This window comes from Saccopteryx bilineata, chromosome 5 (assembly GCF_036850765.1).
Source record: "Saccopteryx bilineata isolate mSacBil1 chromosome 5, mSacBil1_pri_phased_curated, whole genome shotgun sequence".
NCBI lineage: Eukaryota > Metazoa > Chordata > Mammalia > Chiroptera > Emballonuridae > Saccopteryx > Saccopteryx bilineata.
The window spans coordinates 99,036,025-99,060,961 of record NC_089494.1 but is presented as its reverse complement, the minus strand read 5'-3'; the positions used below and the strand labels follow the sequence as shown (position 1 = coordinate 99,060,961).

The following is a 24,937-nucleotide window of genomic DNA, read 5'->3' as shown; positions in this document are numbered from 1 at the left end:
AAAAGAAAAAAAACTAAAACAAGAAATTTAAAAACAAACTTCTCAGTCAAAATTTTAGTAAAAAAATATTTATCTAATAAATAACATTTTATCTAATATTGAATAAAATTGTAGTTTTGCTGAGCAGGTGAATATGTAGGCTTTTTTTCCTAATTGTTTTATATTGTTAGTCATCTAGAAATTATTAAAACCATTTTAGCTTGAATCACTGTTGAAAAATTCCAACTTCAGAGCACTAATAATAACCTAGAAATAATTCAAGTTATGCTTTACAAGGTTAACTTTTGATTAATTCTGTATTTTAATGTGATTATTCTGAATTCACAAATGCACAGAGGAGAGCCATGTTTGTTTGTTTTTCTGAATTTGCGCACTTATTTTATCATGAGATGCATGCCAGGATTAGTTATGCATTTTTGAGTATTTCGTAGAGCCTTTTAGTTAGGTTTTTGACATTACTAGGCAAAATGAAATCATTTATTAATGAATGACTAGAATTAAAAGGAAGAATTTTGGCCTTTACTTAAGCTATGTTCATAACAACAACGAATGAATCTATAGCAGCGATAAGGAAAAAGAAATTCAAAGCACTGCTATTTAGTTTCAAATGGCTTCATAAAAAATTAAACGCAAGGCCCTGGCTGGTTAGCTCAGCGATAGAGCATCCGCCTGGAGTGCGGGGGACCCGGGTTCGATTCGCGGCCAGGGCACACAGGAGAAGCGCCCATTTGCTTCTCCACCCCCCCCCCCCTTTCCTCTCTGTCTCTCTCTTCCCCTCCCGCAGCCAAGGCTCCATTGGAGCAAAGATGGCCTGGGCGCTGGGGATGGCTCCTTGGCCTCTGCCTCAGGCGCTAGAGTGGCTCTGGTCGCGGCAGAGCAACGCCCCGGAGGGGCAGAGCATCGCCCCGTGGTGGGCAGAGCGTCGCCCCTGGTGGGCGTGCCGGGTGGATCCCGGTCGGGCGCATGCGGGAGTCTGTCTGACTGTCTCTCCCTGTTTCCAGCTTCAGAAAAATACAAAAAAAAAAAAAAAAATTAAACACAATATGACAACATATCCTAATGTACCAGGAAAAAAGAATATGTGGCGGAATAGAAAAAGCATTAATCTCAGAATCAAAACACCGCTGTTGTCTATCATCAACTGTATCACAGCTGTGCATCTTTGGGTAAGTCACTTCAACTTATTGAGCTTCGGTGCCCATTTTTAAGGCTGTTAGCAAACCATCCCAAAACATAGTGGCAAAAAACAACTTTGTTTATGAATGCTTTCCCTCTGCGATATCTCTGCTCTGTTTGACATCAGCTAGGGTGGGCAGAGTGCTAGGAAAAGTAATCGTGTGAAAGCTCACTCACTCACCCATCTGGGAAAACTCAGACAGCTAGGGCTGGCACAGTTAGAGTTTCCTAGGCACTGTTCCATTTCTTTGAAGTCTGTCTGCATGTTGGCCTTTTTGGAACAATCTCCTTTATCTTATATGAAAAAAAAATGATCAAGTTGTTTAGACAATCTCTAAAGTCTCTTTCATCTCAGAAAGCCTTGTAAGTCTCTAATTAAAAGGAAACAGGAATAGCTTGAAAGTGATCTGAGGCAGCTAGCTTAATGTTGTCACTTCAGGATAGAGAAGAACTTCAGAGACTAAGTAGATCTAGAAGTGTATAAAGCATCTAACTCAGCAAATGACCACGTTTTTTAGTGTTACGTGGAATTACAAATGCAACATTATTTTTAACGAATGATTTTAGAGAGGCAGGAAGAGGAAGGGAGAGAAATAGAGAGAAAAAGAGAGGGAGAGAAAGGGAGAGGGAGAGAGAGAGAGAGAGAGAGAGAGAGAGAATGGCATTTATTTGTTTATCCATTTAGTTGTACATTCATTGGTCACTTCCCATATGTGCCCTGACCAGGAGGGAACCCTCAACCTTGATGTCTCAGGACAGTGCTCTAACCAATTGAGCTAACTGGTCATGGCTATAACACTCTTCAAAAAGGCAGCAATTTCCAGCATACAGGGCAGGTTGATTGTTCTATGTCATTTAGTCTTTCTCTTTAACAACATAATTTTTATCTTGGCTTATTTACATTTCAAACATCAGTTATGATATCAAGAGCTGACAATGGATTATTATTGCTAGGAATAAAAATAAAGTTCTGAGTATTTATTTACATATAGATACAATATAATATATTACATATATTAAATTTTATATAACATATATTATATGTAATATATTATGTTATATAGTATATATAAACAAATAATAATGATAAACTAATATATAGTAGTACATTATCAATTCATATAAAAATTTGAGTCATCATAACATGATACTGTTGTGCATGTCCATCCTTGGCCCATGTCCATCCTTGGCTCTGATGCCCAAATTGATTGTAACCAATTAAGGAATAAGAATCAATGTTACCAGTGGCAAATTGTCTTTAACAACAAATATTGATCTGCCTCAAAATCTAGAAAACTACATATATCACTTAGGGTGAGGACAATGAAACAAGGCATGGAGAATCCCCTAAAGCAAAATAGAAGAATCCAACTATAAACAGATGTATAAAAAAATCAACTGGTCCATTCTAATTTTATGTTTCATATTTGTTTTAATGCATAATCAGTTACCCTACTGAGTTATCCTAATATTACTAATATGAATTCACAAACCACATTTACCTATGTAAAATGTGTTACTGTGCTTTTAGTAAATAGTTGGCTTTCCAGTATAAGGAAGCTTAATGAACAAAGCATGGACACCAGCTCTTTACTGTTTCTTCTAACAGACTTATCTGTATTTTACCAATTGGAAAACTTAAATCCAAAATGGTTAAAACTTGCAAAGTCACATCATTTATCAATCTCAACCCTATGAATTATTGGTATTGTGATGTGAGTCTGCCTTTAAAAATCTACACTTTATATGACTCTACTATTTCACAGAATAGAAAAAAAATGATAAAAAACAAGATGAATATCCATATTGAATTTCTCAATCTCCCCAAAGTGTGACTGTAAATATGCAAAGACCCTTTTTGATATCTAAGTGACCTTAGGAATGCAGTTCTTGGGTATCCTAAAATGTCACTTCTGGATGGGTACATTTCCCCAGTAAACTGGAACCATTTCCAACACCCATCTGTGAGTTGAATGTAAAAATCTATTATTTGCCTGTATGGCATTAACTTCTTAGCAGTTCATTATATTCAAGAGGAATCTTCATAAAATATCTGGGAACAGAAGTGGGCTACATGTACATCAATGAAACTTGGTATTCAAAGTTAATGAAATTAGTGTTCAAAAATCCTTTGGATGATGAACATGATGGTGGTTCTCAAATTTTCCACCACGGTTTTCAGTGTATTTTAAAGTCTAATTTTATCTTTATATTCTGTGTAAGATTTGTATCATATCCCATGACATCTGAGTTGATGGAAGTATAAATGTGTTATTTAAGAATTTTTCCCCCCAGAAAATCTTGAAGTACAACTGATGCCATAAATTGAGCCATAATTTCATAGTTTCAAGTCTCCTCTCAAATACTTGTTACACACACCTGAGTGATATTTAAATCCCATTTTAAGGAGATAGTATTTCCATTAACTAAATCAAACTTTGATTTTCCACGTGTGTCAATAAAAAAAGATTTTTTACTAAGAGAAAGGTGTTTAAGCCACACTACTATTACTCTTGTTCCTGAGATTCATTTCCTTTCAAAATCTTTCTATGAGCAAACTGTACCACCACTTGGGCCTCAGAAAAATCATTACTAATTACAATGTATTAAACTAGTTTTCATGTAAGGGATACATACAGCAGCAACAGTAGCAGAAGTGTGTTGTTATAGATAGAATCTATAATCTGAATAGAAAAGCATTCTCTTAGGTAAGAACACTGAACTACCACTGAATGGATAGAATTGCATTAAATCTAATTATAGAAAATAAATTAAAAAGCTGTGTTTTAACATTTATTCTCTAGTGGGTAATATTTCTTTGTGTGTGTGTGTGTGTGTGTGTGTGTGTGTATGTAGCATTTGCTCAAGAATAATTGTATGAGTATATCAAGTATTTCTTTTTAATAGACTTTATTTCCTAGAGAACTTTTAAGTTTACAGCAAAATTGAGTGCAAGATAACATAAATTTCCCACATATCACCTTCCTCCACACAGCTTTGCCACTATCAAAATCCCAAACGAGAATGGTACATTTGTTACAGTCAAGGAACCTACATAGATACATCATTATAACTCAAAGTCCATAGTTTACATTAAGCTTCACTCTTTGTGTTGTATATTCTATGGGTTTGACAAATGAATAATGACATGTATCTACCATTATGTATCATACAGAGTAGTTTCATTACCCTGAAAATCCCCTGTGCTCTACCTGTTCATCTGTCTCTTTCCACTCACCCTGACAACTACTGATAATTTTATTGTCTCTATAGTTCTGCCTTTTCTAGACTGTCATGTATATTAAATCACTTTTTCACAGTGGTTTTGAAATAGTGTAGTCATAGACACATTTTTAAAATTTTAGATAACATTTTAAAAGTATAACCAAATATTTATAATTAATTTACAGCTGTTTATTATAATTTTATAGCTATAATAACCAATTATGTAATCTTTGTGCATTTATTTAATGGCTGTAGTAAATTCTACTTCAAAATCCTGTCCCACTTCAGTAAAGACAATATTAGTCATCTTCCTTAAGATTAAATTAAGATGTAGCCATTTGTTATAGTTTTTGCAAAATTATACAGAAATGTTTTGTTTTGTTTTTCATAGAGAGTTCAGACAGTGTCACTGATTCATACATACCCAAATAGTAAATACCAAGAAATCCACTTCCCAAATGCTAGCATGAAGAGCCTAGTGAATCTAATTCCTAGTGAACTAAGCATAACTGGTAAAATTTATTTTAAACAATTTAAATTATCTCAAAATTGAACTAAGGATGTATATTATATAAATAAAAAAGTATTCAACAGAATCTATCAAATCTTGGCAAAACCAGTTTCTTCCTCCTTCTTACCAATTCAGCTTGATGGAAGGTTTAATATGGGCAGGACTAGATAAGATGATGAGGTCTCTTTTCTCCTTGATTACCACTAAAGAACATCACCAGGAAAGAGAGGACACCAGCATTTCTCATACCCTCCTAACTGAAGATGCAGAGGCTAAACTCCTGTAGATTGTCCAGGCGCTCCCTACCTCTTCGCCCAGCTGCATAGAGGCAGGGTTCTGCTTTAGGGAGGAAGGTCCATTCCAATAAAGGCAAGAGAGAGTTACAGGCTGTCTACTGCCAGGTTCAGTGACAGATTGATCTAGGTGGAGAAAGAGTCCATAAGAACAGAGAACTCCACAACGTTCCCCAGAGGAACTGACTTTATTTGAAAAAAAGGTGTGGGGAAGGAAGTTCAAGTCCAAGTGTGTTACCTAAAGCAACAGAGATTTTGGGTGTAAGTGATTAAAAGGAGGCTTTAGTTTATGAGAGCAAGAAGCAAGAAGCTAAACTGTGGGCCAACTAGCTAAGCAGACAAAAACATGGAAATGTAAATCAAAAAAGAGTGTTCCTGGAGTCTGATGAAACCTCAAGGACTGTTCTCACAAACTATCCCTGCCAGAATTTAATTATATCAGAGAGAAGCAATTTATATCAGTGTCCAAAACATTAGAGCAGTCATACAGCATTAATGAACCCTAACAGATGAGTTTGATAGCAAATGAGATGATCAAATTCCATAAGGATTCAAATCATTTAAGTTTATAGTCTCTGATTACAATGGAGTTGATGACAAGTCAACAACAACAAAAAATATTGAATATTCACAAACATGGGTAAATAATACATCATCCTACTAAATAACTATTGAGTAAAAGAAGAAATCACAATAAAGTAGAAATTTGAAATGAATGAAATGAAGACTCAACAAAACAAAACTTAGAGGATTCAACGTAAGTAATTCTTAAAAGGACTTTTATAGTTGTATATGCATACATTTAAAATATCTCAAATTAATAACTTAACTTTCCACAATCAGTACTGATAAAGAAATTCAAACTAAACTCTCAAAATAAAAAATGATGATTTAAAAATAGAGTAAAAGATTTGAAAATACAGATACGAAATACAAAATATCACCAAAAGGAAAAGTAGATTCACTGAAAAGATCAATAAATTTGACAAATATTTAGCTAGAATGTTCAAAATGAAAAGAGATAAAGATCAAATTGCTAAAATCAAGAATAAAAAGGGAGAATATCATTATTGACTTACCAGTAATAAAAGAATTATAAGAGAAAATTATAAATAACTTAATGCCAAAACTTAGGTAATTTAGATGAAACAAAGAAATTTTCCAGAAAATACTGACAACCCAAACTGACTCAAATACAATAATTTTTTTTTAATTGAGAGGTGGAAAGGCAAAGACAGATTCATGCATGAGCCCCAACATGAATCCATCTGTCAAGCCCCCTACCAGATGATGCTCTGTCCATCTGGGCCCTTCATCCATTGCTAGGCAACCAAGCTATTTCAGTGCCTGAGTTGAGGCCATGTAGACATTCTCAATGCCTGGGGCTAACTTTGCTCAAACCAGTAGAGCCATGGCTACGGGAGGGGAAGAGAGAGAGATTGCGGGGGGGGGGGGGGGTTACAGAAGCAGATGGTTGCTTCTTCTGTGTGCCCTGGAATCAAACCCAGGACTTCCACACACCAGGTGAACACTCTACTACTGAGCCAATAGGCCATGGCAATAATGAAAATTTGAACAGAACTATAATAAATAAAGAGATTGAGTTGAAAATTTGTCTCTCTCTCTCTCTCTCTCTCTCTCTCTCTCTCTCTCTCACACACACACACACACACACACACACACACAATAGACCCAGAACTCATTACTTACTGAATTGCAAAAAACATTTACAGAAAAATATTATTTTTACAAACAAACTCTTCCAAAAAAAATGCAAGATGAGAGAACGATCTGAACTCATTTTATGAGGTCATTATTACCCTGTTGCCAAAACCAGATAATAATATCTCTCATACACACACAATACTGGCCAATATTTTATGTGAATATTGACACAAAAATATTCAGTCAAATACTATTCAACTGAATCTAGCAACATATTTTTAAAAAAATGAACTACACATGATGAAAAATACTTTTATCCTGCTTGACCAGGTCATGACACAGTGCATAGGGCATCAACCTGGAATGCTGAGGTCACAGGTTCGAAACCCCGAGGTTGCTGGCTTGAGCAAGGGGTCACAAGTTCAGCTGCAGCACCCCCAGTCAAGACATGTATGAGAGGCAATGAATAAAATGCCTGAATTGATGCTTCTCACCTCTCTCCCTTCCTGTCTATATCTTTCTCTCTTTCTAAAAAAAAAGAAAAGAAGTTTTTATCCCATTTGTTCCCAAAGCTAGCTAGCTTTAACTTCTGAAAACATATTAATATAGTATATGAAGTATACTATATCATCAGAAGAAATGGCCAAATGCATATATATGATCATGTCAACAGATACTGATAAAGAATTTGACAAATTTCAACATACTTCAGGATAAAAATATTCAGCAAGGAGGAATAGAGGAATCTTCTTCAATCTGATAAAGGTCATCTACAACAAAAAACAGCTAACTCATATAGTAGTAAGCTAATATATAAGTATTAGATTTTTTTCCCTTAACATTATGAGCAGAACAAGAAAATCTCTTATAGCTATATCTATTCAACATCCACTAGATGATGTAGCCAGGATTATTAGGCAAAAAGAATAGAAAGAAGAGAAAAAAGAATAAAAGGAGGAAGAAAATTAGGGGAAAGAGGGGAAGAAGAAATAATAGAAGTTGAAATTAAAAAAATATAAAGGTAGTAAAAGGCATGCATTCTGCAAAGTTGCAGGATATGAAATAAAATATACAAAAATCAATTGTATTTCTGTATACTTATGATTAATAATTCAAAAATAAAATTAAGAATATTTCATTTCAATAGTATAAAAGTAGAAATAAATTTAACAAATGTAGTGTAAAACTTAAACTCTAAAAATAAAAACTTTTTCAAAGAAAATAAGATCTAAGTAAATAGAAATATATCACATATTAATATATGAGAAGATTTAATATTAAGATCACAATACTTCCTAATTATTCTACAGAGTATTAAAATTTCTATTGATATCCTTTGTGGTTTTTTTGCCAAAATTGACAAGCTTATCTTAACATTTATATATTTTATGCAATTCAAGAATCCATGATGAGCTAAAACAATCTCGAAAAAGAACAAAATTGAAAGTCTCAGATTTTTAATTTCAAAATATAATATAAAGCTACAGTAATAAAGAAAATAGGGGTACTCATAAAGATAAGTATATATCAACAAAATGGATTTTAGAATACAGAAATAAACCCTCACATTTATGGACAATTTTAGTGTCAACCACTTTCCAAAATAATTCAATAGTGAAAATAATAGTCCTTATTTAAAAAAATGAAGCTGGAATAACTGGATATTCACATGGAAGTCTACATGAATATTCACATTCACATACAGATATGAACTTAAATTGGACCATAGATCTAAATATAACAGCTAAAACATAACATTTAAAAGAAACCATAACATTAAATCCTAGCATCTTTGGACGAAGCAACAATTTCTCAGATACAACACAAAAGCAACAAAAGAAAAAAAATATATAAATATGACTGCATTAAAATTTAAAACATTTGTATCTCAAACTATATTTAGAAAAAGCGAACGGAACCCTAGCTGGGCCGTTCAGTTGGTTAGCGTGTCATCCTCATACTCCAAGGTTGTGGGTTCAATCTATGGTCAGGCACATAAAGAATCAAACAATAAACGCATAAGTAAGTGGAACAACAAATCAATGTTTCACTCTTATCTTCCTTCCTTTCTCTTTAAAATCAATCAATAAAAAAAAAGTAAAGGACAACCACAGCAAGGGAGAATAATTTTGTAAAATCATATTTTAAAATGGACTTTATCCAGATTATAAAAGAACTCCAGCAGCTCACCATTTTACACCCATTAAAATGAGTGTTTGAAAAGATAACACGTTTTGGCAAGGATGTGGAAAAACTGTACTGATGGTGGGAGGGCAAAACATTTCAACCAGTTTAAAAAACAATCTGGAAGTTCCCCAAAATGTAAACATAGAGTTACCATATGATCTATCAAGTTTATTACACCCTGGAAAAATAAACAAATGCTTACAAAAACATGCATGTGAATGTTCCTGGCAGCTTTATTTGTTGTAATCAAAAAAGTGAAAACAACTCAATTATCCATCAATTGACAAACAGATAAATAACATTTCATACATTCATACAATTTAATATTATTTGGCAAAAAATATGTAACAAAGTATTGATATATAATACAACATGGATGAAAATTATGCTAAATAAGTCAATCACAAAGTACCACATATCATCTGATTCCATTTATATGTAATGTTCAGAATAGATAAATCTACAGGGACAGAAAGGGGATTATTGGTTGCCTTAGGGCTAGGAAATTAGAAGAAATATGAGAAGTTTTAGGCTGTATGAAGTGTCCCTTTAGGGTGATGAAAATGTTCTAAAATTTGATGTTGGGGATGGTTTGCTCAACTCTGAATATACTCCAAAGCACTAATTTCTGCATTTTTAATATGAGAATTCTATTATATGGAAACTATCTTTCAAAGAGGTTGTTAGTTTAGAAATGCAAGTTCTTTTTTAAGGGATTACTACAAATGTTGAAAAAGATTTACAGCCAAAAGCTGGAAACAATTAAAATCTCCATAGATATTGGAAAGGTCAAAATATTTATGGTAATACACATAATATAAAAATGTCCTCCTACTATAAACAGCATTTACAAATTGTTAATTATAACATAGAATGTGCTTATGTTAGAATGGTAAGCAAAAGAAGGAAGGCAAAATCTTATCAATAATAAGATAATTTGGTTTTTTTCCCCTTTTTTGTACTTTTCTGAAGCTGGAAACGGGGAGAGACAGTCAGACAGACTCCCGCATGCGCCCTACCGGGATCCACCCGGCACGCCCACCAGGGGCGATGCTCTGCCCACCAGGGGGCGATGCTCTGCCCCTCCGGGGCGTTGCTCTGCCGCGACCAGAGCCACTCTAGCGCCTGGGGCAGAGGCCAAGGAGCCATCCCCAGAGCCCAGGCCATCTTTGCTCCAATGGAGCCTTGGCTGCGGGAGGGGAAGAGAGAGACAGAGAGGAAGGAGGGGGTGGGGGTGGTGAAGCAAATGGGCGCCTCTCCTATGTGCCCTGGCCGCGAATCGAACCCGGGTCCCCCGCACGCCAGGCCGACGCTCTACCGCTGAGCCAACCGGCCAGGGCCGATAATTTGTATTTTTAAAATAGCATAAATATACTATCTCCAATAGTTGATGTCCATGTCATAGTAGAACTAATAATTTTTATTTAAATTTGCTTTCATATTTACTATTTTTCCAAATTTCCTATAATGTGCAATTTTAATTTTAATAAGTATTTTTAATAAATAATAATATTAAATTATAAATCAAGTTCTGTCATTAATAAGTGTTCGATGAACTGATTATTTCTCCACAAACTCATTTTAACAATGTTTAATGATAACTGAACTAGTAGATGTATACTTTATCATTTATTCATCACTATTTTGAGTTGAGTTTCACATGAAAATTGAAAATAACTGAGTTTGCAAGTACACTTATTGGTATCTTTTATTAAAAGTATCTATAAATTCTAATCTGAGCCAGGTCATCTCAAAACATCTGTCGCTTTATCACTAAAATATCATAAAGAAAAAACATTTAAATAAAAACAATCATAAAGTTATAACCACATTGTAAATAAGGTTACTAATAAGAATCACCAATAAATCTTAGCTCATTTTTCTACTTATCATAATAATATATCTAGGTAACAAAATTAAAATTTTAAATCCTTTTATTTATAAGTTAGAAAATTATTTTTATATATAATTAGAAACTTGAATTACTGTGGAACAGTTGTCTTTTTAATATTTTAAAATTTAATTTGTAAGAAAAGCAGTCACATAATTAGAATTTCTTCTGTATATATTTATTTTCCTCTTAAAGGAAAGAACAGATTCTATAATGCAGTCAATTTTCTGTGTTGAAACTATGCAAATCTAATTCTGATTCTGTTCACAAAAATTTTAATGACTGTTGACTAAAACCCTAGATGGTTTTTAAAAATAGCTTTCAGGTTGTTACTGTGTTAAGTGTTAATATTGGAAGTTGAATGAACAAAAAACAGGAAGAAGCTCAGAGAAGTATATTTTTAAATGTGGTTTGTTTAACACTTTAAAATACTCCAGAGCCAGAGATTCACAGCCCTTGGGTAATCTATCCTAGTAGTAATACAGTGACCATCAAATATCATTCCTGTTTTATCTGAGTTTTTTAGCTCCTCTCACTTAGACCTCAGTAAAACTAAATAATAAATAAATAAGTACACTTCTAGATTAAATAAGTTGTGTTTTGTTTTTTCAACATAGTCCTAGATGAATTCACTGACAGAATGTTTTACCCACAGCAATGGGAGAGAACATACTATCTTTGTAAGGAGATTTGCATAGTGGCTCTTCCTCTGCAGTGGGCAGAGAGAACTGGCATTGTACTAAGGACTTTGGAGCTCCCTTCCTGGCTACAAAACTCTGGACAGGAGCCCTAGATGCAATACTAGAACTCATTTTAAGCATAGTTAACATTAGTCAACAATCAGGCTATATTGTTGATGGGAAAATAAAAGTGACTACAGTGCTAATTCTGTTGGTCTTTACACATCCTTATATCCACCTGGCAGTGCTAGAGAACTATGAGCAAGTTCTTGAAAGCTTTTCTTAAAAACCTTTGGTGTCAGAGTTGTCAGTAGAAGATTTAGTTCAAGTTAATATCATGTGAAGACTTCTCCAGATGCTGGTCAAAAATTGTAAATGGTGGTTAGAGGGAGTTACTGGCTTTTGTTGAAGGATTCTTCTAGTATGGTGGCCAAAAGCACATTTGGCACATTCATAGCATTAAAAGCTAGGTACCAATGAATGAGATGAACAAGGTAACAAAAAGTAGCTTAATGCCAAAGACATTGATTCTGCTATTGAGAACAGTGGTGTTAAACCAGGTGTACATTTTGAATTCATTGAAAACACATTAGATTTGCCATAGTCCAGGCAATGTCAGCACTGTTACTATCTGGGGCTGTATAATTCTTTGTTGTGGGAAACTGTCTTGTGCATTGTTTAGCACTATCCATGGCTTCAACTCTATAGATATCAGTAGCACACTTTCAGTTGTGAGGACCAAAAGTGTTTCCAGACATTGACAAATACAATCTGGGGTGCACAATCATCCCCAATTGAGAACCACTGCCAGAGATCTACTAAACTTGCTATTTAGTCCTAGGACTATCAACTACTTCTCATCCCAAGCCTGGTCTTATAAACCCTACACACTGAGTGGTAAGATATATCTGAGCCTTTGCCTTATGTAACATACTCTTTGTTGTTTTTGAACACTCTTTCATTTTTTTATATTTCTGGAATCTTTCCTCACTTTTGTTTGACTCCAGCATGGTGGCATAAGGTTTGGGGAATGATATGTAAGTTCAAACCATGGCTTCTTCCCTATCCATCTACAAAGCATTAGGCAGATTGAAGCTTTATTGTTGTTGTTGTTTTGTTGTTTGTTTATTTATTTTTTGCCTGAAGGACTTCTCCAGGTATCCAAGGCTTACTATTGATTGCAGGCAAAATGGGATCAAGACCAAGATCCCACAATAATTCATCCTCATTTAGTTTAAGCCAGAAAACAGAAGCTGTCCATACAGGAGCATCATTGATAACCCAAACAAATTATCAAAATCCACCTCTTACAAAATAACATTTGGGGATAATATAGATAAAGCATGTAGAATATTATGATAAACAGCCTCTAATATGATCACTAATGACTCCTACCTCCTGGTATTCACATCCTTTTCTAATCTTTTCCTTTTGAGAGTGGGTTAGACCTAGCTTCTAATAAACAGAATATACCAAAAGTGATGGATATCACTTCTGAGATTTAGTTACAACGGTCTAGCTTTCATTTTGTGCTTGTCCTCTAAGTCTATCATTGTTCACTAGCTCTAAGGATAGCTAGCAATAATATTATGAAACTACTCCATCAAGAGGCTCATCTGACAAGAAACTGTCAATAATCAATGAGGAGCTCTGATCCTCTATCATCCCACAAGAAACTGAATCTGGACATCAACCACATGAATGAACTTGAAAATGAATCCTTGCTAGTTAAACTTTCTGAGGAGACCATACTTCTGTCCAACACCTTGATTGGACCCATAGAAGCTTTAAAATAATAAGTGTTTATTGCTTTAAGTTACTAAAACTTGGTAAAGTTATTATACAACAAAAGATAACTAATACAAACATAGGAGAATAAATGATATTTTCTTTTGTCTTCTATTCTTGTCCTCCTTTTGATGATGATAATGATCATCACCTCCTTCACTCTCCTCTCAGAGGAGACTGTACTGTCTCCGCAGCTAAATTTAGCGGGGGCAATTCTATACCTATATTATCATCTTCCTAGACCCTGAGCTCTGCTATTGCCCATCAGTCTTTTTCCCAATTATAATTACAATATGATTACTCCAGAGCCAGAGATTCATAATATGAAATTAAGAATCTCAGGTTGATTACTCCACTACAGGTTATTCAGATTATGATTTATGTCAATCTCAAGGGCAACAATCCAAATGCAAATCCTGAATGCAGAATTTAATTTGGGCATCTCAATGCCACCCCACTCTTTTCAGTATACATACCTCATTCCAAAACCCAGTTTGCTCATTGTGAAAATAATGCCACCTTCCTCAAAAGATTATTTTGATGAGTGAAATGTCATAAACATATACAATTTTTCAAAAGCTTATTTCTATAATGTAGCAAGTGCGCAATAAACATTAAGATTTTTATGATGATGGTTATTTTAATTTCTTCCTCTTCTAAACCCCATCTTCCTAACCCACTTGCAGGTAATGAGTTCCATTTCTAGACTTTCTACTTCAGCCATGTTCTAAAAATACTAAGGTATTCATAGAGATAATTAGTTCTTTTTTTCAAGTCGCCAAAAAGATCTACTTATATTAACTGTCTCTGGATAAGAACTAGGCCAATTAACAAAAAGGAATTAAAAATGAATTGTTTATGACCAACCCAAAAATTAATTACATAACTGCTCTTTTTCTCTATTAATTAAAAAATTGTCTGCTTAGTTAAAAACTAATGACCAACCATCTCAGAAGCTGAACCATAGCTATTTATTTTATAGAAAGAGTATCAAAAAAAGATGTGAACTTATAGGTTCTTAGTTTTCTTAAAATGGAGAGAATACAATTTTTTATAATTAAAATTACACTTAATATTAAGAGTATCAATGTATCTAAGCATCTAGGCTGAAGAAGACCTCTTCACTATCATTTACCTTGTCAGCATATTCTGGGGTGAGTGTCTAGAAATAAACAGGTGTCAATTTACCGTCTAAGACCAGAGTATGTGATAATTTGATAAGACACCCAAAAAATTAAACTGACCATAAATTACTTTCTTTAGATATCTTTAGTGGTCTTTTAATTGGATTTATAGTGTTGGGACTGTGCTTTGCTTAATCACAGTTAGTAATATAATTTGCCGATCTGTTAACAACTACTAATAACTTACTGTGAAATAGGATAACTAGGACTTTTGAGATTTGACTTCTTGGTAACTGAGTTTTGATAAGAAAAAAAGTAGAGAAAGACACCATACTTTCAGATGTGAATGTAGCTCTGCTGAACAGAGTCCTAAGCAGCTAACAAGAAATACAGCAGCATACAGGGCCTCGGCAAAGGGGAGATAAAAGATGCCTGAACACAGACTGGATGTGTTCAATGTGAGTTATTCTAAAGCTGGTGCTGGGACTTTTCAGTTTCATGATGAGTGCCTGAGAAAGAAGTTTCATAAGACTTGATTAAGAGATTGTCTCAATAACAGAGAACATAATATATATCCCAAATAAGTTGAGCAAAACTTTAATCTTAGGCCATCAATGTGCTTCTTCTGGGGCATTTGGTTTCAAGTTACCTACTGAAGATTTCAGATGCTAAGAAACGTGGTTATTTTATTTTGTTTTCCTTTTTTTTTGTCTTTTATGTTTTGGGTTCAAAAATTATTCAAAAAATATTTGTGAGATAGTTCCAATAATTCTTTAACCTATAATGCCTTAATCTATGTATATTTATACTTGTATCCCAGAAAATGTTGAAAAATTATTTCCTAGCAGTAGTTAGTACTTTATATCTTGAAAGATTTACTGGACATGACCATCTAAAAATGTATAAAAATTGTTCACATGATTTGAAAATACAATCTATTTTTTCCTTCTTTTCCAAATAAGAGGAGGGGAGACAGAGAGACAGAGTCCTGCATGCTCCTTGACCAGGATCTATCCCACAAACCCTGTCTGAGGCCGATGCTTTGCCCATCTGAGGCCATGTTTGCAACTGAGGTATTTTTAGCACCTGAGGTAAAGGTTCCATGAAGCCATCCTCAGTGCCCAGAGCCAATGCATTAGGATCAATCAAGCCATGGCTGTAGGAGAGAGGGAGAGAGAGAGAGAGAGAGAGAGAGAGAGAGAGAGAGAGAGAGAAGGTGAGGGGGAGGGGTAGAGAAGTAGATGGCACTTCTCTTGTGTACCCTGACTAGGAATCAAGCCCAAGATGCCTACACTCCAGGCCAATGTTCTACTACTGAGCCAATGGCCAGGACTGAAACGACAATCTTGAAGTAAGTTTGAAATGACAACACAACGTATTGGTTCACTGTCCCAAGAACAAGAAGAAATTAAACCAGTCCTGAAAATTCACTTTGTAGACAAGGAAATGGTTTTCATAAAATTCAAAAAAATGTCACAAAGCAACAGCATTATATTTCTTAAGGTATATCTGCTACATTAAAATGATTCTTTCTGCCTGACCTGTGGTGGCGCAGTGGATAAAGCATCGACCTGGAATGCTGAGGTTGCTGGTTCAAAACCCTGGGCTTGCCTGGTCAAGGCACATATGGGAGTTGAAGCTTCCTGCTCCTCCCCTCCTTCTCTCTCTCTCTCTCTCTCTCCCCCCTCTAAAAAAAATGAATAATAATAAAAAAAAAGTTTATAAAAAAAAATGATTCTTTCTTTCTTTCTTTTTTTTTTTTTTTGTATTTTTTCTGAAGTTGGAAACGGGGAGGCAGTCAGACAGACTCCCACATGTGCCTGACCGGGATCCACCCAGCACGCCCACCAGGGGGCGATGCTCTGCCCATCTGGGGTGTTGCTCTGTTGCTACCAGAGCCACTCTAGTGCCTGAGGCAGAGGCCATGGAGCCATCCCCAGCGCCCGGGCCATCTTTGCTCCAATGGAGCCTCAGCTGTGGGAGGGGAAGAGAGAGACAGAGAGGAAGGAGGGGGGAGGGGTGGAGAAGCAGATGGGCGCTTCTCCTGTGTGCCCTGGCCGGGAATTGAACCCAGGACTTCTGCATGCCAGGCCGATGCTCTACCACTGAGCCAACCTGCCAGGGCCTAAAATGATTCTTTCTATAATTCTTCCGTGGCCTTGGTTGATGACAAAGTGATTACTAAAAATTTTAATAAATAGCTGTTTTCTAAGCTTTTAGGCATAGAACAAAAGACTGACTTGAGTGTCACCTGCTTCAATTATTAAATGAGTTTTAAGGTTACATGATTCAGTATATAAAACAAAATAAAACATGATTTTCTAACTGCAGCAATTTACAGAGGTATAATGCAATTTCATCAAGCAATGAAAACAGTTGTCTAAATATAATTAGTTTTACTGTTTACAAAAATGCAAGATGACATAGTATAGAGAATTAGAGATAGGATATTATAGGCTCATGATATCTCTCTTTTTTTTTAATTTTAGTGAGAGGAGGGGAGACAGAGAAACTCCCATATGTGCTCTGATTGGGATGCACCGGGCAAGCTCAGTAGGGGGCAATGCTCTGCCCATCTGAAGCCAGTGCTCCATTACTTAGCAACTGAGCTAATTCAGCACCTGAGGTAAGACCATGGAGCTATCCTCAGTGCCTTGGCCAACTTACTCCAACCATTTGAGCCAGGGCTGCAGGAGTGGAAGACAGAGAGAGAGAGAGAGAAGGATGAGGAGGAACAGGAGGAGGGGTAGAGTAGCAGATGGTCACTTCTCCTGTGTGCCTTGACCAGGAATCAAACCCAGGTCACCCATATGCCAAGCTGATGCTCTACCATTGAGCTGAACTGCCAGGGCTCATGACGTTTTTGGGTGCCAGTTTCCTTATCTGTAATATGAAGGAATGCTACTACATGTTATCAAATGTTCCTCCTACTTCTAACATTCAAAATTTAAATATAAATGTTGGATTATTAAGGAGAGAGTCTTTCATGTAAATAGCCGACATTCAACTGTGTCAATATGGCAAAAATATTTTGTCACAGTCTCCTTCAGTGATTTTTTTAAATAGATGTATTTTTTAGAACAGTTTTGGATTTACAGAAAAACCGAGTGGAGTTTTCACATACCCTTTCCTCTCCAACACACACACCCTCCGCTACTACCCACACCGCACATCAGACTGGTACATTTGTTACAAGTGATGAACCTGTATTGGCACATCCCATAGTTATAGATGAGGATCTATAGTGTACACTGAAGTTTACTCTTGGTGATGTTCATTCTATAGGATTTAACAGATATATAATAACATGCTCCTTCAGTGTTTTTTACTGTCTTAAAAGCCAGATAAATATGTGAGGGTCTAAAAGGCATTAGAATACTCTCCATAATGATTGCCAAGAAATGGTATTCAATTACCTTCTGATTTAATCTTTAAAAATAAACCCCTACACATCATCCATTTATGTACTTCCTCAGAAACTACTTCTTCTTACCTTTATCCTTCATAGCAATTTAGCTGTTACTTTGTATAGCTAACAGAAAGTAATTAATATTTGTTAACACTGAGTTAGATAACTCAAATTTGAACAATAGAAATAAAAGATGAAAAATAATATAAGCTTGAAAATTTTATATAACTAACATTCTCTGGGTAAAATTTCCTCCATTCAAGTAAAGTTCTATCATATAATTATTATGAAATGTCATAAGTGCCCCCAAGGCAGGGTTGGGGGACTAAATAAAGCATTAATACTGAAGATCACATTACTCACTAGGGCACCGTACTTTGTTTTGAAGATGTTTTTCCTAAATAAGGTATATTTTTTAAAGCATCAAATATAGTAATCATGCATCAGGAGGATTATCACCTAGTAGGCATGGGTTGTCAAAGCTTAGTAAGTTTTTCCCAGTGGAATGAAACTTTGCAAGTAAAGTGATAAGAATGCTTTGAACATTTTAAATATAGCCACAAGGTCTTCTTTTTTCTGTACATAGTATCAAAAATTGCTTTATCTGGTGTATGAAATCTTTTACTGCAGAAAACGTTAATTCATTGGGATCAAAATACAGAGAAGTTCAGATCTGTTAATCCTTGTGAAATGTACAGGTTTGAACAATATAGATATCTCTGTAAACTGTTGTAATAAAATAATACTACATATTTTATGATAGCTATACTTAACAAGTGATGCTCCTTCACACCATGTCTTTATTATTGTTAGAATAAGAAGAAACTCTGCTCTTCCAGCTTATCAGCTTTAATTTGATCCATAAAAAGCAGAGATTATGTCCCTGAAATGAATGCCATTAAAGAAAGGAAAAATAACAAGATGTTTGCAGAACAGAGGAAGATCATATAATCAGGTAAATGATAAAGACTCTGGTTTAAAAATTTTGAGGTTTACACATCAAAAATTGTTTTCTCCTTCTCTCTCACAAACAATTCAGTTATTTTCTGTCCTTCCTCCCTGAAGCAATTTCACTCTATGAAATCATTATATATTGCCTGTAATAATATTATAAATTAGGTTGCTGACACTTATTCTGATCCTAAAATATTTTCATGAGATATAATTAGTAAAGGACTAGACTATAAAGGAGATGGATGCACAAATGTGTGTGAAGTTGTTGAAAGCTCTTGATACCACTAAACACCATCATCGTCATCATTATTATCATCATCGTCAGTATTTAGTTGGTCTGTTGTCTAAGCACACTGTCTCCTAGCCTCCTAGACTTATATTTCATGACCTCAAATAGTTGTTTATTTTATTTAATCCTTAAATACCTGCTCTACAGACTAGTCATTAGCATTATTATTATTAATCATTTCACTAGGGAAATTTACTAACCTCTTTCTATATACAGGTTATGATACAATTATTGTTCTACACAGATAACTGAGTAGAAAATACAGTGTCAGTTAAAAGAACAGAAAACAAAATCCTTGCTAAATAAGAGTTTAATATAGCTTCCAGTGCATTTTTGTAAATATATATTACATATGCTAATTTTTACAATTTATTACTGTCCACTATTAGATATTGTTACCATATTCTGAGCACCCATGGATATCAGGCACACTGACAAACACTTGCACACATTGATCTAAATATTTCCCAAAAGTGAGAAAACAGAGCCTCAGAAAAATGAAATTATCTACCAAAGGACACAGAGTTACTAGTAAGTGATGAAACTGGTGTTAGAATTTGAGTTGTCTGTTTCAAAGTCTGGGCCCTCCTCACTCATTCTATGTTTTACTGGTCCCGAGGTCTCTAGCCCTCTTTGATTTCAAAAATATGTTTCTGATTACTGTTTTCTTATTGACAATAACAATTTTAATAGATTCTTGAACATTCTAACTTTTATGACTATTCTATATGCCTATATATTTTTACATTTTGAAGAAATTTATTTTCTAAAATAATGTCTCTCTAGAAATAAAATTTTAAAATGTGGCATGTACAACATGAGGAACATGAAGTCTTAAATAATACTAGTAATTTCCCTGATGAATAGCTACTTTGATACCATTTATTGAAGAGGCTTTTTTTTCTTCATTGTATGTTTTTGACTCTTTTGTCAAAAATTAGTTACTTATACAATATATGTTTGGGTTTATTTCTGAGCTATCAATCTGTTCCAGTGATCAGAGCATTTATTTTTCTGCCAATAATATACTGGTTTTATTATTGTAACTTCACAGTATAATATGAAGTCAGGGAGCATAAAACCTCCAGCTTTGTTTATTTTCTTGGGATTGATTTGGCCAGCCATAAAATTTGAAGATTTCTTTTGTTTATTTCTTTGAAAAATGCTATTCGAAAGACATATAGATAGCTAATATGCCTATAAAAGGATGCTCAACATCACTAATCATTAAGGAAATGCAAATTCAAATTACAATCTGATACCATCTCAAACATGTCAGAATGATTTTTATTAATAAGACAAGCAGTAACAAGTGTTGGAGAGGATGTGGAGGTAAGAAAACCCTCGTACACTGCTGATAGGAATGTAAATTGGTGCAGCCTCTACGGAGAACAGTATGGAGTTTCCTCACAAAATTAAAGACAGACTTACTATATAGCCCAGCAATCCCTCTTCTTGTGACCTACCCCTCAAATTTGAAAACACTTATTCATAAAGATATATGTATCCCTGTTTATTGCAGCATTATTCAACAATAGCTTAGATATGGAAACAACCTAAATGTCCTTCAAAGGATGATTGGATATTAAAGATATGGTATACATATATAATGGAATACTACTCAGCCATAAAAAATAAAATATTGCCATTTGTGACAATATGGAGAGATCTTGATAGTATCACACTAAGTTAAGTAAGTCCAATGTAAAAGGACAAGAACCATGTGACTTCATTCATATGTGGGATACAAAACGGAAAGCAACAACCATACTGACAAAAACAGCAAACTCATAGACACAGAAAATGGCATGATGGTTACCAGTGGGGAAGGGAGGTAAAGAGAGGATGACAATGGTAAAGCCGGGAAAATATATGGTGAAGGTAGGAGACTAGTCTATGGGTGGTGAGCACACAATGTAATATATAGATGATGCATTTTAGAACTGTACACCTAAACATGTAATGGCATTAACTAATATAACCCCAATAAATTTAATTTAAAAAAATAAAAGCCACTTTAAAATAAGTTTGTTGATATTAAAAATTTGGGGGAATTTAGAAACGGAGAGGACTATTCTCTGCAAGTAAAAGTATCCTCTATAGTAACATATTATATATAATTTATTCATTTTAGAACCAACATAAAACCTCAAAGAGTGAATCCGACTCACAGAAATAATCAGTTTACTCTCAAGAAACAAGAGACTTACTAATGGTATAATCAGATCAGTTAGACCAAATGGCTTATTTTAGTATTTGTACTTCATCAAATTCATCCAATATTGTTTTGAAAATCATTATGGAGTCTTTAATAGAACAAATAAGTGATACTTGGGTTATGTGCATTTAGTAAAAATATATGTGTATATACATAAATCTTCTTAAGGAGTTCAAATTTTCTCAGTTTTGTACTTACTAAATCTTACATAATAAAAATCTAACTCATAAAAAGTGGAATATCCCTGGTAGGTTGGTGAGCCTTTCATGAACATTAAGGTTTAATTAAACTGCCTTGTTTGATAAAAAATAAATCACACTGTGATTTTGGCAAAAATAAGTTATTACTCCATAAAATAGGCTATTTCTGCCCATATTTCTCTTTAGGGAAGGCTCTTTTTAAAAAAATAGAATGTTTGACTCTATTTGATTTCAAACATTTAGTAGAAAGTAATTTACTTAAGGCAAATCATCTTTGAACCATTTGTAAAGTTCCCTAGTAATTTATTAATTTGTAGCCAAGAATTTTATTAACACATGATTAAACAAAATGTGTTGAAAATAGGGAAAGATAGCTTACTACTAGAATTCCACCTACTGATGCTGAAATAATTATTTTTATGGTTATAAATCAAAGAACTATTTGATATTAACATTAAATAAAATTAAGAGTTTAGTAATACAAAACAAAATACTGGGAACATGCATGTACTTCTTCAACACTAAAATATTAACTCAGTAAGCATATGATTTAATTGGGTGAAAGGTGTAGACATTTGTTTTTATAAATTCAAATCCTTATGTGCAGAATAATAAATTGGATTATGAAACAAGCACACCTAATGCTTATAATATCTGACTTTAGCAATTATCACCAAAATAACTTGTTTACTTCAAATAATTTAGAAGTGTCTACCATTAATTTCCAATCACGGTTTTTATTAGCCAAAGAAAAATATTGATGTCCAATTTGCCTTTTTTACTGTTTGTTAAAACAAGAAAGCCAGGTAAAATCTGTCTTCAAAATGACACATTGTACTCAAAAGTAATTTAAAATGGCTTAGCATTTTCATTTTCTCATTACTTGGATTTATTTGCTATTACTTCCTTTGGAATATAAGGTATTCACATCCTGAAAATATTTTATATAAGATTATATTGTAAGTATGTAATAAATCAGAATGCCTTATATAGTTTTATATTTATAATTGGATAAAAGTATAAGTCTTATTTGGAAAAAAAGATAAAAATGAAGAAACAAAATGTCAATCAGATGGTTTAATGCACTTGCAATTCAAATGCAAAACTTTAGGAGAATTTTACTTCCTTTTTCTGTGTTTGAAAATGCATCTCTAATTTGCTTTTTTATTCATTATCTTGACTACTAGATTGCAGATGAAATGGTTATATTCCTATCATATTTAACATATCAAGTGAAAACAATGTATATAAATTATGAATAAAAAGCTATTTACCTGCATGAAAATCTATTCCCACAGCAAAAGAAGTTCCAGATATAGGCATCAAAGCATCCATTTTGTCATTTGGTTCCAAAGGTATTCCCCTGATTCCTTCATGAACAGAGTACATAAGAAATGACTCTATTCCTAATAAATAACAACAAAAAAGTTAAAAATGAATATTTAACATCAAAATCATTCATTAGCTTTATTTTTAATAATCTCCATTTCTTTTATAAAAAAATCTTAGCCCTCTCCGTTTGTTTAACTTGTCAGAAATATAGGTTTGGGGGTGGGACTTGTTTGTTTTTTGCTAGTGAAATCTTGTTTTATTACTACATTTGGTATGAGTAACTCATCTTCGTATAGTATGCATTTTTGACAAGTTAAAATTAGGTAAATTAGTTGCTTTCAAACTCGAGTATACATCAGAATATCTTGGAGGACTTGTTAAAGCACAGGTTTCTAGATCCATTTGAGGGGCCGGATAACTGGAATTTCTAAAAAGTAGTGATAATGCTGCCAGTCTGGGAACCACACACCCTGAGGTAGATGATACCTGAAAGTACTTAGTCTCACAAACAAACACACCCTCTTCTCTAAAGCCAAAGCATCTCTTTGCTTATATATAATAATAAATATTGATTTTAGATTATTATATCAGTTATATTTCTAAGAGAGGCAGACTTAAGTCCTTTTGAAAACTAAAAGCACACCAAGGGTTAAATTTTGCTAAAATTTTGAATTTTAGCAAACATTTTGAACCAAAAGTATGTCTTAAAATAAGCACATATATACAAGCTGACTACCAGAAGTCTGTAGGATAATGTTTATGAATTTATTTTTTTATTAAGTAAGAAGAGGGGAGGCAGAAAGACAGGCTCCTGCATGTGCCCCAACCAGGATTCACTTGGCAAACCCACTAAGAAGAAATGTTCTACCAATCTGAAGGTTTTGCTTTGTTGCTCAGCAATGGAACTATTTTTAGCACCTGAGTCAGAGACTCCAGGGAGCCATTCTCAGTGCCAGGGCCAACTCAGTTGAACTAATCAAGCCATGGCTGCAGGAAGTGGGGGAAGAGAGAGAGAGAGAAGGGAGAGGGGTGGAGAAGCAGATGGTTGCTTTTCCTCTTTTCCTGTATGGCCTGATTGAGAATTGAACATGGGCCAATGTACTGCCATTGAGCCAACTGACCAGGGCTATAAATTTTTATAAGTCAGAAATGTTTATATGGACATATTTTCTTATTAAAACAAAAATGCCTAGGTTTAGATGTCTTCACCACTGACTATATGACTTGGGCAAGCTACTTAATTTTCTGTGACTCACTTTTCTCATCTCTAAAAATGGAAATAAGAAATACACTTAAGGTTAGTATAAGGAATATATGAATTAATATGTTTAAGTACTTGAAGCCTATCTTCACGAGTACCATATAAATACATGATTTAAAATATAATATATAATAATATTAACATAGCATATTGAAACATATTTCACATAGCATATTGAAACAATTTTAAAAATAAAATTTCATTATGTACACTGGATAAAAAGATTATTCTAGAACCAAAGTCTTTGGACTAGTAAAATTAGAGTCTATGAAATAAAAAACGGGAAGATATATTTATTAATACCCCCTCCTCTGCAGTGCTCTTCACCCTCAGTTAAGCAAACCTGAGAACTCATGTCCTCTCTGCTACTTTTTCTTCAACAGTTGAAAGAAAGTAAATATAACTTTCTTTTCTTACTTTCAAATAAACCACATCTAAATTAGACTGTAAATTCAGTTAATCAACTACTGTTTTTTACCTATTTTCATGTTGAAGCTTCTAATGAATTTGGTTAAAGATTTGATTATAAACTGTAGTTCCTGAAAATGATTAAAAACTTAGAAAGTTTTATAATATAAGATATGTAAAATATTTTAGATACATTAAAAATCCTACAAATGATACTAAGTAACCATACCATTGTCCTAATAACAAGCTAATATTATTTTTTTCTAATTTTTATCTGATTTTGGTTGCTTAATATCTGCAGGGATGAAGCAAAAACATTAGAGCTA

General features: G+C 34.0%; 1 protein-coding gene across 1 annotated transcript in view; it reads right to left on the bottom strand.

Annotated features, from left to right (window-relative positions):
- Nucleotides 1–24,937, bottom strand: part of LRP1B (LDL receptor related protein 1B) — a 2,131,860-nt gene that overhangs the window by 543,046 nt on the left and 1,563,877 nt on the right. Inside the window, exon 35 of the mRNA XM_066281034.1 lies at nucleotides 22,885–23,016. Coding sequence (XP_066137131.1) covers nucleotides 22,885–23,016 — 132 coding nt within the window. The remainder of the gene's footprint in view (nucleotides 1–22,884; nucleotides 23,017–24,937) is intronic.